The sequence below is a fragment of the Vombatus ursinus genome, unplaced genomic scaffold (genome assembly GCF_900497805.2).
Source record: "Vombatus ursinus unplaced genomic scaffold, bare-nosed wombat genome assembly UNPS02014882.1, whole genome shotgun sequence".
In the NCBI taxonomy this organism is placed as follows: Eukaryota; Metazoa; Chordata; class Mammalia; order Diprotodontia; family Vombatidae; genus Vombatus; species Vombatus ursinus.
In genome coordinates this window covers 25946-41695 of record NW_020954660.1, presented here as the reverse complement: position 1 = coordinate 41695, position 15750 = coordinate 25946, and the positions used below count along the sequence as shown (strand labels likewise).

At 45.7% G+C, this 15750-nt stretch overlaps 1 protein-coding gene across 1 annotated transcript in view; it reads right to left on the bottom strand.

Moving 5' to 3' along the window:
* The window catches only part of CUNH8orf48 (chromosome unknown C8orf48 homolog), a 32965-nt gene that overhangs the window by 5961 nt on the left and 11254 nt on the right, over positions 1-15750 (bottom strand). Inside the window, exons 4-7 of the mRNA XM_027842681.1 lie at positions 13011-13287; positions 10629-10754; positions 6178-6413; positions 2514-2666 (exon numbers count right to left, since the gene is read on the bottom strand). Coding sequence (XP_027698482.1) covers positions 2514-2666; positions 6178-6413; positions 10629-10754; positions 13011-13287 — 792 coding nt within the window. The remainder of the gene's footprint in view (positions 1-2513; positions 2667-6177; positions 6414-10628; positions 10755-13010; positions 13288-15750) is intronic.

Below are 15750 nucleotides of genomic sequence, written 5' to 3'. Positions count from 1 at the left end.
AAAAAAAAAAAAAAAAAAAAAAAAAAAAAAAAAAAAAAAAAAAAAGATAAACAAGAATCAAATTACACAGTTGAGCAGAATGTTGAGAAAACTGGATTTGACTGGGGCAGGGAAGGGGGGGATATGGAGATTTTGAGTGAGAATCTTAGAGCATATACTTAGTTTTCAGACTCCAAGGAGACTTAGGCAGAAATTGCTAAGGCATGAAGAATTCAGACACAAAAGAAGCATAAGTCTTAATAATATCCTTTGTTTTCTGTAATGTGACGAAAATTGTACGAAAAAAAATGGACGTAGGAAGAAAAAGGCCTAAACGGGAGATGAAACGTGATGGTTTCAACAACGGGGATATCAAAGACCCAATCACAAAAAACAACATTAAAGAGAATGGTAACCACGACATAATATAATAAGAATGTTTATGGGCTGTGACTCCAATGCTCACTAGGGGAAAATTTATATCTTAGAACATGTTTCTATCAACAAAAGAGTAAGAGAATACTAATGACCTGAGGGGCATGCAACAAAGCAGCACAAGGTCAGGGAGAGAGTGCAAGCCTGGGATTCAGGGAAACCTGGGTTCTAATCCTGCCTCTGACACGTGTGACCTGTCACTGAAACTCTCAGGGACCCAGGTGACTCTCTAAAGACTCCAAGTTACAGTTCAGGTCTTCATTGGCACTTGTATGAGGACATGGCAAAGCCTCTGACTGTGTGGATCACAACATAATGTTGCAAGTCCTCAAAGACAGGGAAATAGCAGATCAGCTGACTGGCCCCTGTATGTGGGCCAAAAGGCAACAGTTAGAAACGAACGTGAAACAGCTGACTGGTTTAAGATGGGAAAAGGAGTATGACAAGGCTGCACAGTATCCCCTTATCTATTTAACTTACATGCAGAAGACGTCACGTGAAATGCCAGGATGGATGATTTAAAAGCTGGAATTAAGGCTGCCAGGAGAAAGATCAAGTCTCAGATATGCAGACGGTACCACTCTGATGGCAGAGAATGAGGAAGAATTGAGAAGCCTCTTGATGAAGGTGAAAGAGGAGAGTGCAAAGGCTGGCTTGAAGCTTAGCATCAAAACTTCTGTGATCCTGGCAACTAGTCCCATCACTCTCAGGCAAAGAGAGGATGAAGAAATGAAAGCAGGAGTCAGATTTTCTATTCCTGTGCTCAGAGATCACTGCAGACAGTGACTACGGCCATGAATTAAAAGATGTTTGCTCCTTGGAAGGAAAGCTATGGTGACTCTGGACAGCATTCTAAAAAGCAGAGACATCCCCTTGCTGACAAAGGTCGGCATAATCAAGCCTATGGGTTTTCCAGTACCAATGTAAGGATGTGAGAACTAGAGTACAAGGAAATCGGAATGCTGCAAAATCAACACTTTCCCATCATGGTGCTGGAGAAGACTGTTAAGAGTCCCGTGAACAGCAAGGAAATCAAATCAGCCCATAAAGAAATTCAGGCTATTCACTGGAAGGTCAAATACTGAAGCTTAAATGCTTTGGCCACATAACGAGAAGCCAAGACCCACTGGAAAGGACCTTGATGTTGGGAAAGATGAAAGACAAAAGGAAAAGGGGAAGGCAGAGGATGAAATGGATACACAGTGTCATGGAAACAACAAACATGAACTTGGAAAAACTCAGAGAGATAGTGGAGGATAGAAGGGCCTTGTGTGCTGAAAGACCAAATGACAAAAATACATTTGATAACCTTAAATAACTAATTTGACAAAATGTGAAAGAAAGGGAGAGAAGAAAACCAAATTACCAAAATCAAAATGAAATGAGAGGAATTCACAATGATTAGCAGAGAAATAAAGAAATTTCTCTGAAACTACTGTACTCAGTTATATTTCAAGAAAAGGGAAAAATGAAATTAACCGGTAACCTAACCAACCTAATCACAGAAAGAGAAATTGAGCAACCTATACATGAATTCCCACGGGGGGGGGGGGACAAAAAAACCTTCAGGACCACATAGATTTGCAAGTAAATTGTATTAAACATTCAAAAGCAAATCACCTCTCTATGCTCCTATGAAACTATTTTCAAGAACAGAGGATGAAGGCACCAATCTCCTTCTATGAGACAAGTATGACCTTGTTATCCAAACCAAAGAGGGACAGAGAAAGAACCCTAAAGAGATATCCCTTAATAAATACTGATGCAAAAACACTGAATAAGCAAGGACACAGCAGCCACTGAGATGTTTTTTGCTCCTTTGGAGAGTCGGCTAATAGGAAACTATGTTTTGCATGATTTCATACGTACAGTTGATATCGTATTGTTTGCCTTCTCAATGGGGTGGGGGAGAGAAGCTGCAAGTCAATTTATGAAGAAAAGCATATGGAAAATAAATAAACAGTAACCATTAAACGAGGAGGACAGTGTGACTGCTTGTGCCGGCTACTTCACAGAAGCTTGTGAGGAAAGCTCCTTGCCAGCCTTCAAACTCTCCAGAAACATGGGCTGTTACCAATTTGTGCAGAGGAGTCACTAACTTCGGTGTGGTGATGCTCCTCCATCTTCTCTTTGAGTAGAGTGGACTCGAGGAAGGTCTTTTTCTGGCGCAGAAAGGTCAGCTGGGACAGCTCTCCTCTTTTCTCAGTACACTCTGGACACTGGGAGCACTTGTGCTCTCTAACTGCTGATGCCTTGAAATGAGAAATTGGAGGAAGAAATTACCAGATGCCATTAGCCCTAGTCCTGTTGGTATCCAATTCCTTTCTGAAAGGAACGGTCAATACACATACTTGGAAGAAGAAAGAGCAACAAGAACTGACATCTTTATGGAGCCTAATGGTGAAAACGGACTTTTGCTACATTAATCCCCACCATTATCTTGTCAAGTTAGGAGAGCGGGTTTCCCTGTTGGACAAATGTGGAAAGTGAGGGAAACTGCATCAGCCAGGGTCACACAGCTAGTGCAGGGGCAGAGATGAGACGGTGACCTACGTCCCTGAATCTAAGGCTGGGGTTGAGAGAGAAACAAATTGGAAATATTGCCTATGATTAATAACAACTGCCAGCATTCATAGAGCATTGAGGGTTTGCAAAGCACTTTCCACATATTATCCCATGTTATACTCATGAGGTGGGGAGGTAGAGGCTACCATTATCCTCCCTTTACAGTTGAGCAGCCTGAGGCAGACAGAGGTAAAGTGACTTGCCTGGGTCACCCAGTCACTGAGTGTCTGAGCCTGCATTGTGAAAATCAGGTCTTCCTGCCCCCAGGTCCAGTACGCTCTTCACTGAACCACCAAAAAGGGAACAAGGGGGCTGGCAGCAGACTATATTTGACATCCTCGCACACACTTTCTGCTAGGATTTAATTTCCTTCAGAGGAATAGGACTTTGTTATCATCCATCCAAGAACTGAGGAGTTGTCAAGTCAAGGTACATCCTAGGTGTGTGTGTGTGGGAGTGTGTGTGCGTGCGAGTGTGTGCGTGCGTGTGTATACGTCTGAGATTAGTGGCAAGCTTCCTGGAAACAAACAAAATGCCAAAATCTCCTAGTCTGAAAGGTACTTAGAGGCTGCAGAGTCTCACCCCTTCCTCTGATAGACCAACCCCTGGTGCAGGCCCTTATCACCTCACTCTTGGGCTACTGCAACAGCCTGCAGCTGGGTCTGCCTGCCTCAAGTCTCTCCCACTCTAATCCATCCTCCATTCAGCCAACAAACAGATTTTCCTAAAGCACAAGCCTCACCATATCACCACCCTCCCTGTTCAATGAACTCCACTGGCACCCTATTGGCCCAGGATCACATACAAAATCCTACATTTGGCATTCAGAGCCCTTCATCATCTAGGCCCCTACTACCTTTCCAGTTTTCTTCCACCTTATTCCCCATTTGCAGCCTTTGAGCCAGGGACCCTGCCCTCCTTGCTGTTCCAACAAGAAGACAACATGAAATCATGGTGCTGGGCATAATTTCAGCTTGTGCTCCAAGCCTGGAATGTTTACCCTTCTCATACTCTGACTCCTGGCTTCCTTCAAAATCCCACCTTCAACAGGAAGCCTTTCCCAGCCCCTCTTAATCCAAGTGCCTTCTCTCTGGTCATCATTAGTTACTTATCCTATACACAGCTTCTTTGTACAAATTTGTTTGCTTTACTGTCTCTTCCGTTAGATTGTGAGCTCCTTGAGGGCAGACACCACCTTTGGCCTCCTTTCATATCCCCAGGGCTTAGTACAATACCTGGCACATAGAAGGTGCTTAATGGATGTTTACTGGCTGACTGACTGACTAGACTCAGCTCAGCCTTCCAGCCCATTAGGTTCCTTTGGGATCCTCATCCTCTCATCCAATGTGTGCACTACCTCTGACAGCTTGGTCATCTACACAATTGACAAAAATGCCATCTGGGCCTTTCTCCAAGGCTTTCAGGAAAATGTTGACCACCAACAGATCCCGAGATCCTCCAAAATGCCTGACTCCCTGCTATTCAGCCAGTTCGAAATCCACCAAACTGGACTCATATCTGACCAGCGCTTCCCCATTTCTCCCCTACAGGAGGAAAAAAAATGAGGGCCTGCCTGAAACAAATGCTTTACTAAATTTAGATTTAAAGCTAATGTCTAAGCACACCGGAGCATATGATACACCCTAAACAGAAAGAGAACAAAAAACCTCTCCAAGGTCCTTAGACTGACTTCCTGGCCTTAGTTCATTCTCAGCTTTGAGCCTCTTAACACTCTTCATACAGAGATGTACTATGTTTGTCTAGGCCTTCTCTATTATGTGTCCTTGCTCCCTGTGGAAGATCCATGGTGGATGACGAGTGAGGTATCTATGGATTCACATTGTTCTCTCTGGACAATATCCCCCCCCCCCCCCCATTCCTCAGCAAAATGGTTTTCTCTGTGCCTTCAGAATTTATTGAGAGCTTCCTAAAGCAGAACTTGAGTCCTTGCTACCCTACTGATCACTCTGATTCCTTGGCAATGCACCCTGCCCTTACCAATTCTAGGGTGCATATCAGCCGTGACTTGACATCGCCCTCCTCTCTCCCACAAATTCCAGGATGGCTGGGAGTGGTGGCCCACACTTGTAAACCTGATATGAGGGAGGCTGAGGCTGGTGAATCCTTTGAGCTCAGGAGTTCTGGCCTGTTGTGCCTTAGGGCTTAGGCCAACCAGTTGTCAACACTAAGTCTGGCACTAATACAGTGAACCCCCAAGAGCAAGGGGCCACCAGGCCGCCTAAGGAGAGGCCTAGGTCAGAAATGGAACAGGTCGCAGTCCCCGGCATGATCAGCAGTGGGATCAGTCCAGAGAGTGGTCAGTGTATTTCCAGTCTAGGAGAGATAGGGAGACTCAGTCTCACAAACAAACAAACAAACAAACCAACCAACCTATTTTTAAGAAGCCCCGTTTCTAAGATGGGGAGGTCACTTCTTCCTATGGCTCCTACCCACTCACTCCTCACTACTCCAGGCAAAGTTATTAAAAGAATTTCCCCCTGATGGCTCTCTGGCCCTTGAAAATCACTTTGTTGGTATCCTCTGCTTTTATACAACCTTCATTTCCTCCTCTCCTTCCCACAGAGGTGGCCCTTGGAACAGGGGCTAAAAAAAGGGGTTCAAAAGCAGTGTGGCAAAACTCTCCTGCACCTCACGTGAGTCCGACAGGACCTGTACGATGTTCTACCCACTGATAGCCTCCCACCTCCTCAAAGAAGGCAGGGGCTACAATGTCTCACCTCTCCTGGGCCGAGCTCGGGGTTTCAATTACACAGAGCTCACTCTGGGGTTTGGGGGTGTTCCCATTTCCATTGCTCTAGTCTTGCTGGTAACGATTCCTTTCCCAGACCTTTCATCCTCACGACGATCTCCCGGCCCCCAGCCCTCAGTGTTCTTCTAGGCTCTCACCACTACTCTGGCTTCACTTTCCTCCCTTCCCTACCCTGAGCAAGAAGAGATCGGGCATTCACTCCTGACTCCAAGCTCCCTCCACTACACTGGGGGCTGGCTTTCCTTGGTACTGCCTCACCCCCACCTGCCTGGCTGCCAGCCTGATTTTGCTATTCATCAAACACAATGCCACAGGATCCCGGTGGCTGTGGGAAAACATGGGTCTCCTTTAGAAGAAATATGTCAGGAGAAGACTTTCCTTTTCTGAGCAGCTTCCAAAGCTTATGGGACACGCTCCAGTTTCTGTACCTTGCTGGGTGTTGCCCTCAGGTTTTGCTGAGAGACTCTGTTTATCAGCTGACGAGGAACAACACAGTTGTTCACTTCATCTGTCACTCGCTTCCCTGCATCCAAGCCTTGCCGCTGCCTCTGCTGGCTGCTGCCGTGTGTCTCCTGAGGGCTCAGCTGATGACGCAGCAGGTTTATCTTCCTGGCACAAAAAGCCTGCAGAGCGTCCTGCTCACTCTTTGATGCCTCCATGACGTCTGTCAACAACACATGCACAAAACAGAAACGGCACTTACTCGACTAGGTGAAGGAAGAATTACTTCTTTTCTATCTCCACCACTTTCTGTCTTGATCACATAGGAAGGGAAAGAAGAGAAAACAACAGATTTCCAAGAATGAGAGGGCATGGGAGAAGGGAAATCACCAGAGGGGCACTGTATCTTGAGTCTTTTGAGTAGCCGGGTTTGAATCGTGGCTCTACCACTATCTGGGGGATCAAGGGGCACTTCCCTCTCTGGCCTCAGTTTCCCCATTTTCAGAATAAGGTGACTAGGTAACAAGGTGGCTAAAGTGCCTATACAGATCTGCTAGAAGTGTGACAGAATGTCAAGAAATCACTGTCCCAATCTGACAGCCTTGGTCTCATTTGAATCAAGATCTCATCAGTCCTTCTGCAATAATCCTTGCTTCATTCATTCATTCTTTTCCCAAACTAAGATTACACAGCAAGTCTGTTTTCTTGGAGGTGACCAAGCTAAGAGTGGGCATACCTTCTGAATAACTGAACTAAGAGTGGTCCTCTCTGGCTAGGCTGAAACGGGAATCCTTGAGGGAATAACTGGTTTGCGGAACACATCTCTCTAAGGGTGCACCAGCGCTGACATGACCCTCGTTCCATTGAAGTGAAGAAAGGACCCCTCAACCTCAGTTCCGCACCTTGTTTTCTCCTGTGCTAGGAATGCTGTCTTTTGTTTCAGGATAACTAGAAAGTGGAAGCGGACATTGGATGGGGAAAAAGAAACTTCAATTAGCAGGGGAAACTTGGCTCATTGGGATCTCCCCTCAAGCAGGAATGCTTGCAAAAATCAACAAACTGTCTCTCGCAGACATTGGCTAGAGGTGCAGAGAACAGAGTTTCTTCTCTTGCACCTGAAAAATCCTATGACTCTCAGAGCTGGAAGGGCCTCCAGAAATCATCTAATTCCACCCCTGCCTGAAGCACAAATTTCTTCTAAAACGTTCCTGGCAAAAATCTACCTCCCCAAAACTCCAGGGAATGAAAACTCCCTCACTTCAAAGGCTACTCTCACGTTTTAAAGGAAGCATTTTAAATAATCTTGGTTAACTGATGCCTGCTGTCTTTAGCTCACAGCCATGCTCCCATATCTCTCTGAATTCCTCCTAGCTGGCCCGTCTTACTTCCCAGGAATCCTAGGTTAGGCACATCTGGTAGAGCTTTCTCAGACATTTCTCCATCAGTGGGCACAGATAACCCACTTTGTTCTCACAAAAGTACTGCTGTGAATAGTCTCATGTGGATATAGGACCTCTGTCTTGGGCTTTGACTTCTTTCCTTCCATATGTCTAGTCTAAAAGGACAGGGAGTTTTCTGTCTATGTATATTTCTATCTCTACAACATTGGCTAGAGTTAGGGGAAGAAAAGGGAATTGGAAAGGACTGCATTTTACTCTCTGTACATTCTTTGCAACAAAAGTTGGAGGCCTTCGAATCACTTAGATTGACAAGATATAGGGATGAAATGGATGTCAGCCATCACCGAGGCAATGGTTTTAAGGAGAAGGAATCTGGTACCAAGTTAGATTGAATGTCTTGTCTAAGGTCATATAGCACTCAGAACTCCTGACTTCACTCCAGGGATACCATGCTGCCTCTGCCCTGGTCCTCTCCTGCCTTGTCCATCTCCTTGCACCTTACTGACCAACAGTGCCTCTTCCATCCAGTGACCCTGGCCTCCTGGCTGTTCTGCCAACACGACCCTCCATCTTCCACCTAGGGTCATTATCTTTGCCTGTCCCCCACGCCTGGAAGCCTCTCCCTCATCATCTCCACCTCCTGACTTCCCTGGCTTCCTTCAACTCCCAACATCTTCAGAAAGGCTGTCCCAACCTCTCTTAATCCTAGTGCCACCCTCCCGCTTAATTATTTCCTATTTGTCCTGTATCTTTGTTTTATACGTATCTGTTCACTTTTCATCTCTTTCAGCAAACTGTGAAGTCCTTCAGGGGTGGGATGGTTTTTTTGTGGCCTCTTTTTGTATCCCCAGGGCTTAGCAGACTGCCTGGCACATAGTAGGTGCCTAATAAATATCTACTGACTCTAACAAACCGACAGGAAAATGCAATCTGGGGCACAATAAGTGAAAAGAATGAAACCAAATATCCTCATGCAAAAGAGGAGCAGAAAACTAACTTTTCTGGTGGTCAATATAACTAGAAACTAGGAGAAAAAAATCAAACCAAACGTAGACGAAGACTGTGCAGATGTATGTGAGAATTGTACCAAAAACTGGGCTCCCCAAAGGGACCATTTTCAGGACTGTCTAGCAGAAAATTAATGAAATCAAATGCATCTTGAGAGGACAACAGTACTGTAATATTTTCAGCTACAAGGGATAAAGGCCCACACACTGATATGAGGATGACAACTGGCAGAAAGAACACTGGATTCCAAGGTTGGAGACCCGGGTTCAAATCTTGGTTCAGCTACCTAGTATCTACCTGACCATAAGCCAGTCACTGAACTTCTCAGGCCTCAGTTTTCTCCTCTGTAAAACAAGAGGATTGGATCAGATGATTTCCCAGGTACCTTCTAGCTCAAAACTGTCAAAGTGTGTCCGCGAAGAGGACATATGGGATACTTCTGGGCTCTACCTTAAATTTCACTCTGCCATACCTGGGCACACCTTCATTTTCATAGGTCTTCTTTTGTGTTTCCAAATCTAAATGTTTAGCGTTTGCAAGAATCACACAAGCAAACCCTGCTTTTTTCTGATAAATGAAGTGTTGTTTCCAGCCACGGTGGAGGTAGGGTTGGTGGCACCATTGCAGGTATAAAGAACAGGTGATGCCTTCTAATGAGCATCTATCTACTTAATATCACTTCAGGTCAGAGAGACGGAAGTCAAGAAAGATAATTACTGCAATGTGAGTTTTCTTTTGCTGGAAGCAAGTGCCCTTATTCTGTTGAAAACTGAACAGAACAAAGCTATCCATTTCAAAATTCACTATCTGGTTTTGTCATGCACAGCAGGAATGAGCATACCTGACATTTACCCAGAACAAAACAGATGGAGAAAACGAGGCACCAAGTGACAAATGGTGCTTTCCAAAGACTCACCAATCATATTCTTCGTTCAACTAAGGCGATTTAATCGTGAATCAAGCTGGTCCAAAACATAAGCACGAGGTCAAAGGACACCCCTAGGGGTGAGGGTGAGGGTGAGCACTTTGATGGCAATAAAGATTGCTTCCAAGTGGACAAAAGCAGGTCTCCCTGGACCACTGACTAGGGCCTAGGGTACAAGATACACTAGCTAACATTTGCATTGGGGTTCCCTCCCCACAGCTCAATTATGTGTTTGAGCCAAGACTGGAGCCCCGATCTCTTGGGTTCGAGCACCAGGCCTCGTTTTACTTCATCACAGTGCTCCTGATAACTGAACCCAAGGCCTCAGTCTCCAAATGCAATGCTATGTGAACCCAGGACTTGGGTGCCAGTAGAGGCAGCACTGTAGTGCAGAGTAAGGAACATGAGGAGGCCTAGATAGGTTCAAGTCCTGGGTCTGACAGACAGAAGAGCTGGTGCGGAGGGAAGAGCTTGGATTGGGCAAAAATCAGAGGCAAATCACCTTCCTTCTGCACTCCCCAAAGCAGTGGAAAAAACACTGGCTGAGGAGTTGGGCCTCCCAGACCTCCTCATCACCACCGCCTCCCCGTGCCCTTCTCTGCTACCCTCTCATCCAAATGGAAATCCTCAGAAGGGATGGATCATGATGACAATGAAACCTCTACTTGTGCAGGCAAAAAGGAAAACACCTCCACAGTGCCTCTACAGTCTTTCCTGGAGCATTTCCTCTAGTTCTGCCTTTTGGGGAGAGGGCAAGAAGGCCAAAACCTCAGCATTTTGTCCCAGCAAAACAAGAAGATGTAGGGCATCCTCTCTGGCGACCTCCTTCCACTTTCAAAAAAAAAAAAAAAAAAAAAAAAAAAAAAAGGCCCTGGCTGGCTGACCAGGACAATAAAAAATACTTGCATTGATATAACACTTGGAGGTTTACAAAAGGCTTTGGTCACAGCACCCCTGAGAGGCAGACAGTGCAACCATGATGTCTGTCTTACAGAGAAGGAAACTGAGGCTCAGAAAGTCTAGGGACCTTGTTCATGGTCACACAGCTTTCAAAAAAGCAGTCAGAGAAGGAGGTGGTTACTACTAACTCAGGGTACAGGCTTACCTGCTTGGGACACGGGGCCTGCCTGGGGCTGTCCAATGTGACTTTCTTTGCCCTTGAGAAGCTGGATCCACTTTGGACTCAATTTCCTTTCTAGAGCAGCAGAGTCCAATGGCTTCAACGGCTCATCTAAATTGGAACAGTGAAACGTTAGCTGACTGTGGTAAAGGGCAAGCCATTGAACACCTCACAAAGAAGACTCTTGCCAGCACAGTCTTTGAGGCCATCCAGTGGTTCAACATCAGAAGCCCATAAGGTATTAATTATCATTAGTTTGATGAAACTAAAGAAGATGCAGCACCACGAGCCTACCTCTGCACCCTAAGGACCAAAGTGCCTTTCAACGTGCTCTGAACCTGATCAACCCCTCTGGGCGGCCTCCGCCTCTTGGAGTGTGAGCCCCTGGAGAGCAGGGTCTGGTTTGCTTTGCTATGCGTACTTTCTACAATGAGATGCACATAGTAGGCACCTAACAAATGCTTTGTTGTTCATGCTTTATTTCAAGGACCATGGCAGGAATTTCTAACAACCAAATTTGAAGGATTATAAAGAAGAGACTAAGGAAGAAACACTTGGGGGGTTAGGGTTCTGCCCTGCCTCCCGAGGATGACCTCATGTAGGGCACTGTCTATTAGGAGGAAACTCTTAACTTCTTGAGGACTCCTTACCCAGTGATGAGACCACATAAATACACTTGATCCCAGGCACTAAATCGCACTTCAATCTCCTATTTGGGACATAATAAAAATTAATACAACCAGCATCGTTTAGGACAGCTCCCTCATTGGCTACAAAGGGAGGAGGAGCCCTTCATAGAACCCCAGAATTGGAAAGTGCTGCAGGAGGCCAACTACTTGGACTGAGAAAGAAGCAGGCTCCTGCCACTCAGGAGAGGTGGCAAAAAAAACAGAGGCCCAGAATGACAAACATGCTGTTAGAAATGGCTAACCTGTTGGTTTCTTTTGCTGAACCATACTTTTCCATTCCCAGGCAAGGTGCTATTGAGGATGGGGAGATGTCACTCGGGTGGTGGCAAGGGGAAAAAACCGTCCTTGTTTTCTTTCTCTTTTTTTTTTCAAGTTCTCTCATCTCAGGCCCTGCCTCCAGGCTAGAGAATGTACCTAAGTCTGCCTGCCCAAAGGGCTGATGAATGAAGGGCTCAGAACCTGGCTGTTAGCCTACTGTAGGGTTCAAAGCCCTTGCAAGCAAATAGTTTCTTTCCCCAGTTGCCACATGAACCCGTTTCCTCTTTGTCTGTTTCCTAAGGAGATGGAGAAATGGTTAGCTTCTTTGCTCAAGTAACCCTGAATTTAGTTGAAGTCCATTATCAGGGATGCCACCGCAGCGTTCTTTTCTCCCCTCTATCGTGAGAGACACTGAAGAATTATCCTGACAGACAAATCCCAATGACTGGTGCTAATGGAAAGAATGGCCTGTGGAAATGGATTATCCCAAATAGAAAATTATCCCAAATCAGTTCTATCTATACTTGGAAGGCATTTCATTATTTTCCTAGAGAAGATGTGATTTTGTAATTACATTCATCGTATGGAAATATTAAATATAGCCTCTGTTTCCTGAGTACATGTCAACTAGGAGAGAATGTGGTGTCAGGGAAAGAGGCACGAATTTGATATCAAAGGATGTGGGTTCCAGTCCAGCTCCTGTCCAAATTACCCATGTGAACTCTTACAAGTCACTACACTTATGTGGGCCTCAGCTTGCTCATCTGTCAATCCAAGGTTGGAGACAACTCTGAGGTCCCTTTTAACTCTCAATCCTAGCTCCCCAATGTGAGTACAACTCACAGAGAGGGCCACTGTCAGGAAGAGATTCAAACTGGGATAGAAAGGGGAATGAGGAGAAGGGTGAAGGATGGGCAGTAGAGGTTGGGTTGTATGACAGGTGGAGGTGGGGAGGAAGGCCAATATACACTGTGAGGTCTGCGGAAGTCATTCCATGTGACTTCTAGTGACCTTCCCTACCCCCCACTGTATTTTCTTTGGAATAGACTGGCCCTCTTCAGCAATGTACCCTGGTGTGGACTTTTCAACCTCTACTTGGCCTGTGGCCTCTGAGGAACTAGTGAGCACATATCATTAGCATTTCATTTGTGGGGGGCTAAGCCAGGGGGTTGCTTCTGTTGAGTTCTGCATGTTGTAGATGTCCACGCTCAATCTGTCAATAGCAGCAGGGTTGCCCCTCATTACTCTAGAAAAAAATTGGGCAAAGGTAGGGACTGGGTGGGAGTGTAACCCTGAGTGGGTGGCCAACAGAACTTACTTAACAAAGTGCCTGGCATCCAGGAGGTGCTTAATAAATGTTTACCTACTGATGGACTGACAAACAGCCCTTTCCCGCTCCCTCCCAATGGGATTTCTATACCTTCATCCTTTAAGCTTGGCATCAGCTTTTGGCTCACAGGTTGGCTCCCAGAGGCACTGGACCCGGCCTGGCATTCTTCAGAAGAGACCAAGGAGCCAGAGGGTTTCCCCGCAATCAGTTGACATTTTTCTTTTTCTTCCTCCTCCTCCTCCTCTGTGAAGGACTCAAAGGTCTCACTGGAATAGCTGGAATGAACACTGCTATGCTCCACTTGTGTAGATGAGAATCTCCCTGGCCCTCTTTGGTGAGGCTCCATCAAGGACCACATAAGGCATTGCTGCAAAGACCAAAAGGTAGTTTGGTTGGCAAACAAGCTCTTTGCTCTCTGCTGCCTGCCCTCCTCTCCCCACTCCCTTGGCATGACTAAGGAAAGAGGAACATCAGAGAACCAGGGGGATTTATGGGGCTGACAGAGAGGGACAGACAGAGGAAACAAGAAAGATCTCCAAATGAGACCTTCCTCGGCTACATCTCATTAGAAAGCACATCTCTTTGGTATCTGCCTGAAACGTGGAGATGCAAATTGACTCACATGAAACTGACAAACTTTGTAAGAATCCAGTCTCTGCAGCTTTAGATTCTAGGGATATTTGGGGAAATTGCTGGGATGTTCATTTTCCTCCTCAAGAGGATTGGGAACAGTAAGGGATGGAGTTAGGGTTAGGAAGCAAAGTGGCCCCATGGGCTAAACAACTCCCAAAATTATTACCCTGAACTACAAAGTCAAGGTTTAGTTTTATAGCCAGTTATCTGGGGCTTATAGCTACATGACATCCACCTACCCAGTGGGAATGGGTGGGAAATAGAGGGGAAAAGCTAAGGGAAGAAGAACAGGGTCACTTATTAGGTAACTAGGTCCATTCAGTGGTCTGCACAGCAAATTGATAGGTAGGTCAAACCCTATCTGACAGGTCTAACTTCAGTGATCTGTGGATCAGGAGGCCAACAGAAGTTGATCAAAGATACAGCTACTATGATATTTACTTTAGAAACTTGTACAACCTGGAAAAGGGCTTAAATTGGACAAATGAATTGGCTGTGTCTCCAGAGCCTATTACAGCCATTCTTTTCGTGATGGCCAAGAATTAGAAATTGAGGGGATGCCCATCAATTGGGGAATGGCTGGAAAAGTTGTGGTATATGAATGCCATGGACTACTAGTGTTCTCTAAGAAATGATGAGCAGCTGGACTTCAGAAAAACCTGGAAAGATCTACATGAACTGATGCTGAGAGAAGTGAGCAGAACCAGGAGAACATCATGTGATGACCAACTCTGATAGACTTAACTCTTCTCACCAGTACAAGGATCTAAGACAATTACAAAAGACTCATGAGGGAAAATGCTGTCCACATCCAGAGAAAGAACTATGGAGTCTGAATGCAGATCAAAGCATTCTACTTTCTCTCTTTCTCATGGTTTTTTCCTTTGGTTCTAATTCTTTTTTCACAACATGACTAAAGTGGAAATATATTTAGTATGATTGTACATGTATAGCATACATCAGATTGCATGCCATCTTGGGGAGATGGGAGTGGAGGCAGGGGGAGTAAATTTAGAACTCAAAATCTTATAGAAGTGAATGCTGAAAACTAAAATCACATCAATAATAAAAATTTATTAAAAAAAAAAAAAGGGAAGAGCCAAGCCTACAAATTCAAGTTTGCATCCTGAAAGTTATCTATTTGGTGGACAACTAGGTGGCGCAGTGGATAGAGAACAGGACCTGAGTTCAAATCCAGCCTCAGACACATAACACTTACTAGCTGAACCCCATTGCCTAGCCAAAATTTTAAAAAAAAAGTTACTAATTTGGGAACCCATACTTCCCACAGGCTAAACTTCACCCTAAAGCTTGAGCCCTCTCAAGTTTAAATAGTATTTCATGGACATTATCTCAGGGGCTCCTCACACCATCCCTCTGAGGGAGGGACTACAGGTATCACCTTCCCTCCTATAAAACTGAGGCTCAGCACATCATAATGTTAACAATATTGCATGTCTGGAAGGGGCGGAGCCAAGATGGCAGAGTAAAAGCAGTGACTTGCTTGAGCTCTCCCCCAAACCCCTCCAAATACCTATAAAAATTGGCTCTAAACAAATTCTAAAGCAGCAGAACCCACAAAAAGACAGAGTGAAACTAATTTCCAGCCCAAGATAATCTGGATGGTTGATCAGAAAGGTACATCGCGCCAGGCTGGGAGGGGAACGCAGTTCGGCGTGGGCGCACAGGCCGCAGCTAACCTGGAGCAGGCCTCAGAGGACTGAATTGTGGGCAGCTGTGGCGGTTTCCAGACTTCTCAACCCATGAACACCAAAGACAATTTAGAAGGTCAGTGGGAAAAGCCTGCTTCTGCTGTGGTGAGAGAGAAGGAAAGGGTCCCAGCCCCATTCCTGAGCTCGGCCCCAGGGTGGCGACTGCCTCCTGAGCTTCTGGCCCACAGACTGAGGGGGAATCAAGGGGTTGATCAGAGAGGGATTGTAGGGATTTCTCTGCTGGCGCAGGATTCTCTTGCTATGCCTGTGCTTGAATCTGGGTCATAGTTCTAGGTGGCGGTCCTGGGGCGAGGAGGAACACTGGCGTGGTGGAGTTTGCAGTGGTGGTGGAGAGGAAACCCTCCTCACAGTTCCAAGACAGGAAAGAGTGCTTGTGGTCCCTCACAGACCAGAGCGCAGGACAGGAAAGGAGTAAATACCTCGCCCTTGATCACAGCACCTTGGAAGAACTGAAAATTTACAGG